The 12,079-nt window shown below is 46.1% G+C and overlaps 1 protein-coding gene across 1 annotated transcript in view; it reads right to left on the bottom strand.

The window, feature by feature from the left end:
- The window catches only part of LOC118380698 (neogenin-like), a 322,783-nt gene that overhangs the window by 74,278 nt on the left and 236,426 nt on the right, over positions 1-12,079 (bottom strand). Inside the window, 1 exon segment of the mRNA XM_052515815.1 lies at positions 79-313. Within this exon segment, the coding sequence (XP_052371775.1) occupies positions 79-313 (235 nt within the window).

Below are 12,079 nucleotides of genomic sequence, written 5' to 3'. Positions count from 1 at the left end.
TGTACTGTACTGAATAGAGGGCCTACCTGCTATAATACACTGAGTAGTGTGTAATACTGTACTGTGTAGGGTCCCTACCTGTTGGTACCCTCCTGATTGAAGTAGACAGAGTAGGTGAGGTCGTCTCCGTTGGGCTCAGCAGGAGGGCGCCAGGTGAGCTTGATGAAGCGGGTGGAGACCAGCGAGGCCACGACGTCACGGGGGGCGGAGGGGGTGGGGCCAGTGGGGTTAGCAACACCTCTGGAGCCTGGCGTTACATGGTCAGTAGTGTCAGGAGTCAGTGAGGGGGGAGGAGGGGTGGGGAGGGCTACATCTTTGAGGGTGGAGTGGTGGGAGATGAGTTGGGGTCAGGTGGATGGAAGGTGAAGGGAGGTGAAGAAGACAGCGAGAGAGAGAAGGAGAAAGAGGTGGACGGACGGCGGGCATCCAAAAGGAACAGAGAGAAGAAGAGAAAGGAAAGGACAGCGAAATAAAGGAGAACAAAAAAGAAAACAGAAGAAACACACAAAATAACCACGTGACAAAAAAAGAGAGCTCTCAGCATGACAAGGAATCACAAAAACACACTAATATCACGCTGGAATAATCACAACGAAACACAATACAAAAAGAGGGAGACTAAACATGCACAACATCTCTAATGGAAGAGGGGAGCAACACACAAACACCACTGACTGGTGTATGAACATATAGAAAATACACTCTAGACTGTGTACATATTCTACATAGCAAAGCGTGACCTTAGAGCTCCACACCAACTGTCAAACCCACCCTATAATGTTTTAATGCACTTGTACTGGCGCTATTCCACAGTCTACCCACAGCAATGTGAAAAAATGTCATTTGGTGCTTTCTCAGAACAATCTGTGGTTAGACATGGGTATATCTGCTGTCTATTTTATACTAGACGACTCCGACAACGCAGGGAAAGAATGTCAGAGAGACTGTGGTATTTCCTCTGGTTGCAGGTCAAAGGAATCAAGTCGAGGGCAATGACAAAATACATACAAACTAAACATATGGGGTATATATATATATATATATAGAGAGAGAAATACAACTCTATATGCAAATGTATGCTGACCATAGTACATCTATCCACCATGACACACTGAGGAGATGCTTATTCAGGCAGACTAGACTATCTGTTTATATGACAGATTCCAGCAGTGCCATGACCTTGGATATTGAACAGAGTGGTGAGGGATTTGCTGTATATTACACACACACACACACACACACACACACACACACACACACACACACACACACACACACACACACACACACACAGGGAATTGATTCCCCTGTATATCTGAGTAAAGGGAAGATAATAAATACGTGTCATTCTACAGAGTTACAACATATTTTCCTTGGGCACTGAGAGAAAATTCTCCTCACCTCCCATAATAAAAAATACACTCCTATATAAAATGTAAACAATCTAATCATCAACAAACTATTCAATCACAGAAACAGCCAACAACTGGGAACATCTGGGCTCCATCTCCCTCCATAAACATAAAGCTATTTTACAAAGAGGGCCTGAGGAGGATATACATCCATCTGATTCATAACTCTAGGAAATACATTAACGACACGAGCCATTAGACGGAACGTAGAGGAGACATCATTCACAGCAATTACTGACTAGTACAGAGAGTGAGCTGTCAGTCTGTCGGTGTGACTGGGCTGCTGCAGGGAAAGCATTGGGAACTGTTTATTTTACATATCTGTTAATCGTGTGACTTTCAGAGGTCAAATCCTCATATCATAAACAGTCCTGACATGTCCATGACTGTGTGTGTGTGTGTGTGTGTGTGTGTGTGTGTGTGTGTGTGTGTGTGTGTGTGTGTGTGTGTGTGTGTGTGTGTGTGTGTGTGTGTGTGTGTGTGTGTGTGTGTGTGTGTGTGTACAGCTGTGTGTGTGTGTGTGTGTACGTAGGACGCTCTCGGTCAGACGGTTTTAGGCCTGGGCGGTATACCGTATACACACACCGTATACCAGGGTATTTGGAAAAAGCCATGAGACGTTTTTTCAATACCGGTGAAGTTTTTAAAATTTTACAAATGTGAATATTTGTAGCTACTTTTTAAGTAAATACCTGCAGTCAACTTGTGCAATACATTAGGAGATAAAGAAGATAAATACCTGCAGTAATATTGTGCAATACATTAGGAGATAAAGATGATAAATACCTGCAGTAATATTGTGCAATACATTAGGAGATAAAGATGATAAATACCTGCAGTAATATTGTGCAATACATTAGGAGATAAAGATGATAAATACCTGCAGTAATATTGTGCAATACATTAGGAGATAAAGATGATAAATACCTGCAGTAATGTTGTGCAATACATTAGGAGATAAAGATGATAAATACCTGCAGTAAACTTGTGCAATACATTAGGAGATAAAGATGATAAATACCTGCAGTAATATTGTGCAATACATTAGGAGATAAAGATGATAAATACCTGCAGTAATATTGTGCAATACATTAGGAGATAAAGATGATAAATACCTGCAGTAATATTGTGCAATACATTAGGAGATAAAGATGATAAATACCTGCAGTAATGTTGTGCAATACATTAGGAGATAAAGATGATAAATACCTGCAGTCAACTTGTGCAATACATTAGGAGATAAAGATTATAAATACCTGCAGTAAACTTGTGCAATACATTAGGAGATAAAGATTATAAATACCTGCAGTAAACTTGTGCAATACATTAGGAGATAAAGATGATAAATACCTGCAGTAAACTTGTGCAATACATTAGGAGATAAAGATGATAAATACCTGCAGTAAACTTGTGCAATACATTAGGAGATAAAGATAAATACCTGCAGTAAACTTGTGCAATACATTAGGAGATAAAGATGATAAATACCTGCAGTAAACTTGTGCAATACATTAGGAGATAAAGATGATAAATACCTGCAGTAAACTTGTGCAATACATTAGGAGATAAAGATGATAAATACCTGCAGTCAACTTGTGCAATACATTAGGAGATAAAGATGATAAATACCTGCAGTCAACTTGTGCAATACATTAGGAGATAAAGATGATAAATACCTGCAGTAATGTTGTGCAATACATTAGGAGATAAAGATATAAATACCTGCAGTAAACTTGTGCAATACATTAGGAGATAAAGATCGTGTTGTTCATTTCACCTGTCACATCATTTTTCATTATCAAGTTTATATGTGGTGTTTGTTTACAAGCACACTAGGACAAAAGACTGAGGCCTTGTGAGTCACTGTAGGCTCCCTAGAGGAGGTCTAACCTCCCTCCCTGCTAGGGCTAAAGCAGGCCCATGGAGCAGTCAGTCTTACTCCTTTTGCCCCCCCCGTCCCACACATTACAGTATGGAATTCACAACTAAATGTTTGCCAGCTAGATATCTTATAACTTAAGTTAACTGGCAAAAATGTGCTAAACGCTCTGCAGTTGTGCATTTGGTTTGCTAATTTAGTAGCTATTTAACTACTAAGCTGCAGAGAATCCCCTCTTGGATCAAGAGCCTTGTGGCTTATATTTGTTGTGTGTGCAGCAAACCGTAAGTAGCATTTTTGAGTTAGTTGTGTAGTTTAGGTCAGACTGTATAAAATCTTCACAATACGCTTGTTAGCATTTAGTTAGCATTCTCTATGGGACTTTTTAGCATTGCAAACCTTCGGATTTCAGAGTATCAGTGGGATTTGAAAACAGCGCCCCTTGTGTTCTGTGTCGGTATTACTGAATATCCCGATTTGGCACAAGGTCGGTATGAAGGTAAGAATCTGGATACCGCCCAAGCTTACTCCGTTGGGCCGGGGCTTGCCCCCCTCCACTCCCCTCGGTCCTCTGGGCTTTAAGGCTCAGCTGGAGGATGACCATTCTGTTGGAGACAGAACCCGGAGCAAATTGCCGGGGAAGGAATAAGGAATAAAGGGAAAGAAAAGGGTTTAGAAAGATGGCAGTCAACTGGGTGGAGAGGTTCCTGAGCTGCCTAGCGAGGCGCTGGCATGATGGCAGTCAACTGGGTGGAGAGGTTCCTGAGCTGCCTAGCGAGGTGCTGGCATGATGGCAGTCAACCGGGTGGAGGTTCCTGAGCTGCCTAGCGAGGCGCTGGCATGATGGCAGTCAACTGGGTGGAGAGGTTCCTGAGCTGCCTAGCGAGGCGCTGGCATGATGGCAGTCAACTGGGTGGAGAGGTTCCTGAGCTGCCTAGCGAGGCGCTGGCATGATGGCAGTCAACTGGGTGGAGAGGTTCCTGAGCTGCCTAGCGAGGCGCTGGCATGATGGCAGTCAACTGGGTGGAGAGGTTCCTGAGCTGCCTAGCGAGGCGCTGGCATGATGGCAGTCAACTGGGTGGAGAGGTTCCTGAGCTGCCTAGCGAGGCGCTGGCATGATGGCAGTCAACTGGGTGGAGAGGTTCCTGAGCTGCCTAGCGAGGCGCTGGCATGCAGCCACGTGCTAAGGACCACTATGTCCAAGTTGGCACCGGGCATACAGCGAGTAGATGAAAACCATAATGTTAGTCTCAGTGGTACTGTAGAGAACAGGCCATGTCTCAGTCTCCTCCTCGTTAATGTTAGTCTCAGTGGTATTACAGAGAACAGGGCATGTCTCAGTCTCCTGGTCACAATCAGTCTTCCATCTATTCTCAGCCATGGACAGTTACAGTAAGGAAGAAATTGAGGAGAATACTAGATTTCTACTGTAGCCGTTCTGATGGTCTATTTCTAGTAGATTAATTGTGTCATTAGGGCGTGTGACACTGGTAATGAATGGCTGGCATTAGGAGCTAATGAGGAAAGTTATCCTCTACCTTAACCAGGTATCTGGGTACTGCGTATAAGAAAGAGTTAGACAAAAAGATTCAAAGGAAACTGTTAATAACAGAAGAATCTTAATAATGGACAATGAAACATAATGTACTTCCCAGGGCAGCTGAATGATAGTGGAACTCTTCTTCAGAACAAATATCTCCAGTACCTTTTCAAGTTTGATTACAAGGGAAGTAAGTGGTGCCTAAGCTTCTAGTGATGTCAATAGGAGTTGTACAATACGTCAACCTTGTGGGCATATGAAAACATAACTGGCAGAATGGGCTGCCACTTTGTCTGACGGGTAGACGGCCGTGGGTTTTACAAAGTCCCCTCTCGGCACACGTACACCCACAGGACACTTAGCTCATTGGCAGGCTCATGGGCTTTCAAACATCTAATTGCTGTTATATACAAAGAAAGCACGGTTATTTAGGATTCAGGTCAACAGTGACGTCACCAGGCAGTGTTCAAAGTCGCTACTATGTAACCTGGAGAGTGAGAGGTCTTGCCAAGTGTTGCATAATGGTAGAACTAGTCTCAGAAGTGAAGGAAACAGTCTCTGCTTCTGTCTGTGGGTTGGGTTCATGTAATGTCACTGAACAGAGCCACATGGCTACACTAATGGCTCATTACAGAATGAGCGCTTTTAACTCCGGGAGGGAAGGAGGGAGGAGAGAAAGAGGGAAGAGAGATGGTCACGCTCCTCAGCAGAAGAGGATGAGATATGGCACATGAAATGGAGAGAGCTGATATAAGATGGTTAAAAAATACTGATAGAGCTAAAAGAGTTAAAGGAAATGTCTTGATTCCTTTTCGGCAAAATATCATGGTCAGTTAAGCAGCTAAAGGAACACATCCAAGCTTTCATAGAACTTCAACAAGAACATGTGTGATGGCAGACAGACTGCAATCTTGACTGATTTGTGATGCTTTCTCTGAGGAGATGTTCTGAAACAGCGTTTGTGGGGGGTTCTGATCAAGCGAGAACGATCGCGGTGTGGTCGTATCCAATTGGTTGCTGATGGAAGCAAAGCGCAGACCATTTCAGTCATTCATTTGTTCAAGAGGCCATGTTCTCTTGCTAGTCTCCAGACGATAACATCAGAGGAAATAGAATTCTGACAGCTCGTGACATTTGGAGAGGCTCTTGATGTGTCGACAAAAGATACAAACTCGGGTAAGAGACAGACAAATGTCTCCAAGACAAAAACGAGGGAGGGAACGAGAAAGATGACGAGGCAGATGAAACATGTTGTTTGTTCTTTATCTCCCGGTCCCTTGCTTCCTCTCGTTCGTCGGTTGGCCAAGCGTTGGACTTGTTCAAGAGGAGGACGCTGTTCCCCCACCCGCCTCTGCCTGTCTTCCTTTAAGAACAAAGCGTTTCTGTTTCTGACACCTTTTTACGTGGTGAGGGGAGTCGTGAGGGACAGGAGAGGCATCTGATTTCCTATAAAGTCAATAAGGGTTACAGAACGCCCACTGCCCAAGGCACGAAACACAGATCAGTAACCTGATACACATGGGGTTTCCCTCCTGAGAAGGTGGCATTAAAGCTGCTTTTCAGTGAGGCTCGCGCCACAGAGAAAGCAAAGGAGTCCACTGTAGAGCTACGGTTAGACATGAGTTCATGGGTTCTGGGTGATGTGGAGCTGTCCGCATGAGTTCTCGGTATCTCCATATTAATTTCTTACACTCCCTGCACCATTTCAACAGGTGTTTGCAGCATATTGGAAATGGGATCTAAAACCTGGCATATTCTTTATTTTATGAAGCACAGATAAGGTATTTTGTGGAACAGCTCATAGTAAGGGAACCCAAGGACAAGTGAAGTAGTTGTTGTACTGTGGTATGGTGGTTCAACAGGAAGTAGAACACCTACAGCTACCAACAGTGTTGCCAGATCACACTCAACTCATTGGAAGACACTTGATTTTTTCTTTGTCGTCAAGAAAGAGCCAACTAACTGCATAACAGCCTAAAAATAGAGCAAAGTGGAACTAAGGCATCAGAGACGTGTGGAAGATGAAACATTTGGGATGGGTCTGGTTTGGGGGGGGCTCCTTTCTGCCTGAGGACCCTCTGGCTGGTGAGATAAAGGGATGGAGCTGCAGGAGGACAACACAACTGCAGTGGACGGACGGACTGGGGGGGATCTGGTGGGGGGGTCTGGTGGAGGGGTGGGGTCTGGTGGAGGGGGGTGGTTGGGGGTCTGGTGGAGAGGGTGGTTGGGGTGGGGTCTGGTGGAGAGGGTGGTTGGGGGGTCACAGCATGAGAGCAGGATTAGGGTTTAGGGATCCCCCCTACTGTTCCAGGCATCAGGGGATATGATGGAGTGAGTGTACAGAGAATCATCTGGTGAGGGTGGAGAGGTAGGCTCCCTAGAGGGGGTCTAACCTCCCTCCCTGCTAGGGTTAAAGCAGGCCCATGGAGCAGTCAGTCTTACTCATTTTTCCCCCCATCCCACTCATCTCCTCCCCCTAATAAATCTCCACCCGTGCCACTTTAAAGTCCTTCCCTCTATCCGTGGTCCCAGAGCGCCTGCATGCTCGTCTCCCATCACAACAGTGTACACGTTTAATATACACAGTAAATTCCCCCTGGACTGTCATCTGCTTTGAAATACAGCTGATAATTCAATCAGGTTGGTTACATCAATAATTAAAATGTCTGGTGTGTACATACATACAGCATCCCCTTCCTCATCAGACAAACATCATCCCTTGATCCACTTCCACTGTAGGGTCATGATTGGAAATCAAGTCCCCCCCCCCCCCTTCGCCCAAAACATGTGAGGCGCCTGCTGTGGCATGAGCCCTGATATGTAAATGAATAAGAGCATGGACATATTTTTCTATGTTGATTGCCTCACCTCCTCCTCCCCTCCTCCCCCCATCTTGTAGTCTTTCTTTGGGGAAATGATGCATCCAGTGGTAAACATGCACAGTGGAGAAGAAACGGGGGGGCACTCACAGGGGTTCCTCCTGTAGAGTTAAAGAAGCAGGAAATGTGTTTTACCCTACATCATCATCATCATCCCCAACAGACCGCAGGTTCTTATTACCTGGTGTGTGAATTGAATTCTCAACACGTAACTGTGTACAGTACGGTAAGTGGTTTGATATCTCAGGGGTGCTTGTGCCAGGTTTCTCCCAACAGGAGAGGAACGGTTCTAATAAATGAATTGTTAGTGTAACTCAGAGAGGAACCCCCCTTGGATTCACAGAGTGTAATCAGGGTCGCTGGGTTGGTCTACGTGGGGTGGATATCACGCACAGGGACATCAAGGCGGGTAGCCTATTATATACCACCCTGGAATGTTGCATGATGGTCAATATGCGTAGAGGGAGAGTGGCACGACAGGGGGCGGTTGACGTGAAACGGAAACGCTAGCCTGGCAACGCCGCCCATCTCTGAGCCAGGAGCCCAGGGGTCCCGCTGGGGGTCAGGTGACCTGTCGGGGTATAGAGGAAGAGCTTTGTTTTGGCGCAACGTGGCGCTTCCACCCATTTAGGCTGTTTGGCCGAGTAGAGCCCTGAAAGTAGACTCCGGGGATGGGTGGTATCCAACAACAGCAACCAGCATCCTGGATGGAGTGTGAGTGATAAAGTGATAGGGAAGGTGTGTCTGGAGCGTGAGGCTGAGGCAGGTGACACACCAAGCCCAGGTCAGGGCTAAAAATGGCCACGATAACAAGGTTGAAAGTGTGACCTTGGAAAAAAAGCAATGAAAAGATACAGGAAACTGGAAAGAAACATAACCTTACAGTTTCCATTGTAAAAAGAAAGCGGGTTGAATTATCATGCAGAAAAACACACGGATGGTAATATTCTGTCCTCGTGGAAGCAAATGAATCTCAGAGATGGAATGAACAATCAGGGACAATATACGAAGAACAATAAGCTTCAGGAACCAACCACTGCCGGTACTAACCATTGTAGAGTAAACAAAGCCCAAGGGAGCAAATTGGCAGTTAAACCCACGCTCACGGTCCTTGAACAGAGTGTAGTAAATACAAACACACACACACAGTGGAAACCATAGTCTTCTGGTCAACTGCCTAACTGCTCACAGTGGAAACCACACAGGCCCAGTAATCAGAGGTAGAAGGATGAAGTGGGTGTTCTAGTTAGGGATGTCTGTGTTTCTTCTACCATTACTTACTGTAGGTGGCCTGAGCCTTCTGGGTAACACTACCATTACTTACTGTAGGTGGGCCGAGCCTTCTGGGTAACACTACCATTACTTCTTGTAGGTGGACCGAGCCTTCTGGGTAACACTACCATTACTTCCTGTAGGTGGGCCGAGCCTTCTGGGTAACACTACCATTACTTCCTGTAGGTGGGCCGAGCCTTCTGGGAAACACTACCATTACTTCCTGTAGGTGGGCCGAGCCTTCTGGGTAACACTACCATTACTTCCTGCAGGTGAGCCGAGCCTTCTGGGTAACACTACCATTACTTACTGTAGGTGGGCCGAGCCTTCTGGGTAACACTACCATTACTTCCTGTAAGTGGGCCGAGCCTTCTGGGTAACACTACCATTACTTCCTGTAGGTGGGCCGAGCCTTCTGGGTAACACTACCATTACTTCCTGTAGGTGGGCCGAGCCTTCTGGGTAACACTACCATTACTTCCTGTAGGTGGACCGAGCCTTCTGGGTAACACCACTATTTAGTGTATTTACTATTGATGGGGCACTAAGAATACCTTGCATGTAACTACTGTAGGCTGTATGTTTGGACTAACCTCATTTCTATACATTTTTAACATTTTCAAAACATTTCATTTCCAATCTTGAACATACCCCATATAAACTAATATCACACTAGCTGGTACACCATCCATCTTCCAAGGCTAATAAAAAGGCCCTTGTCAGAGTGCGTAGCTGTAAAACCAACAGTCGCTCTGATTCAATTCGCCATCTCTCTGACTCGCCTTCCCTCTTCTCCGAGGCCTTCCTGAGAGGGGGGCGACATGCGGGGCGCGTAAACCTGTCACATTTACATGGCAGTGAGCGTCGCACGGGGACCACTGCTCGCTTTATGACTTTACAGACACGGCTACAGACGCCACAGTGACACACAACACAAATAGTGTCTGGTCGCCCTGTCCCTGACCCCGGCCTGAAGATACAGCTTCTATCCCCCTGACAGACACTAGGAGTTTACATTTGTGTTCTTGTTGGGTTGTACAGAGCCCCAGAGGAGTCCCTAAATTGTATTTTTAGCACTGCTTTCTCTCATCTTCGTTGTACCTGGGAAGACTGTAGTAGTATACTGTAGTAGCATTCTGGGCTGTAGTAGTATACTGTAGTAGCATTCTGGGCTGTAGTAGTATACTGTAGTAGCATTCTGGGCTGTAGTAGTATACTGTAGTAGCATTCTGGGCTGTAGTAGTATACTGTAGTAGCATTCTGGGCTGTAGTAGTATACTGTAGTAGCATTCTGGGCTGTAGTAGTATACTGTAGTAGCATTCTGGGCTGCAGGAATATTCTCTGCTGCACTACTATTATTCTCTGCTGCACTACTGGTATTCTCTGCTGCACTACTGGTATTCTCTGCTGCACTACTGGTATTCTCTGCTGCACTACTATTATTCTCTGCTGCACTACTAGTATTCTCTGCTGCACTACTGGTATTCTCTGCTGCACTACTGGTATTCTCTGCTGCACTACTGGTATTCTCTGCTGCACTACTGGTATTCTCTGCTGCACTACTGGTATTCTCTGCTGCACTACTAGTATTCTCTGCTGCACTACTATTATTCTCTGCTGCACTACTAGTATTCTCTGCTGTAGTAGTAGTATTCTCTGCTGTAGTAGTAGTATTCTCTGCTGCACTACTGGTATTCTCTGCTGCACTACTAGTATTCTCTGCTGCACTACTATTATTCTCTGCTGCACTACTATTATTCTCTGCTGCACTACTGGTATTCTCTGCTGCACTACTGGTATTCTCTGCTGCACTACTAGTATTCTCTGCTGCACTACTAGTATTCTCTGCTGCACTACTAGTATTCTCTGCTGCACTACTAGTATTCTCTGCTGCACTACTATTATTCTCTGCTGCACTACTAGTATTCTCTGCTGTAGTAGTAGTATTATCTGCTGTAGTATTATCTGCTGTAGTAGTATTCTGTAGATACTATAGTTCCTCTCTTTCCAGTCTAATCAGTATTGACTTACTGATCGCAAAAACACATCCATCAAAAACAGCACTGCTAGGTTGAATTATACTATAATATCCTATTGATTCTATCCCACTCTGCTATGCCCAAGTGAAAACTTCCCCAGCAGCTTGGCTGGCAAGCCTGGCAGCGGAGATCTCTCCCTCTCTGATCTATCACTATGTCAGCCTCTGCATTCCAACACCACTGATTTCAATTTATCATCTGACTGCTCCCACGCTCCGCAAAACAAAAAGCACTCAGCCAGTCATTAGATGGAGAAAGTCCATTTCTCAACAGGCATTTGTGTTTGGCTGTGGTGAAAGTGCTCTGTGTCCTGTCAGTTTAGTGTTGACTAGAGTGGTTTTCTGCTCTGGGTGGGGACTGACCGGGACAATGTGCTGAGGGAGGGGGAGAGGGTAAGAGTGATGGGGAAGAAGGGGACAAAGAGAGGAGGGAAGAGGCTGTGTGTGTGTGTGTGTGTGGGTGGGGGGGTCATTATGGGTGGAGTGACTGATTCCTGTTAAAGCCTCAGTGTGACTGAGCTCTTCTTGGTTTTATCCACTCCACCCACTACCCTGGTCCAACCCACTACCCTGGTCCAACCCACTACCCTGGTCCAACCCACTACCCTGGTCCAACCCACTACCCTGGTCCAACCCACTACCCTGGTCCAACCCACTACCCTGGTCCAACCCACTACCCTGGTCCAACCCACTACCCTGGTCCAACCCACTACCCTGGTCCAACCCACTACCCTGGTCCAACCCACTACCCTGGTCCAACCCACTACCCTGGTCCAACCCACTACCCTGGTCCAACCCACTACCCTGGTCCAACCCACTACCCTGGTCCAACCCACTACCCTGGTCCAACCCACTACCCTGGTCCAACCCACTACCTTGGTCCAACCCACTACCCTGGTCACCCACTACCTTGGTCCAACCCACTACCTTGGTCCAACCCACTACCCTGGTACAACCCACTACCCTGGTACAACCCACTACCCTGGTCCAACCCACTACCCTGGCACAATACAGACACCTGACCCGCTACCCTGGTAAAATAGACAGACACATGACCC

The sequence above is a fragment of the Oncorhynchus keta genome, unplaced genomic scaffold, assembly GCF_023373465.1.
Source record: "Oncorhynchus keta strain PuntledgeMale-10-30-2019 unplaced genomic scaffold, Oket_V2 Un_scaffold_3208_pilon_pilon, whole genome shotgun sequence".
NCBI lineage: Eukaryota > Metazoa > Chordata > Actinopteri > Salmoniformes > Salmonidae > Oncorhynchus > Oncorhynchus keta.
Note: the sequence above shows the minus strand (reverse complement) of the source record. Positions and strands in the feature narration are given on the sequence as shown.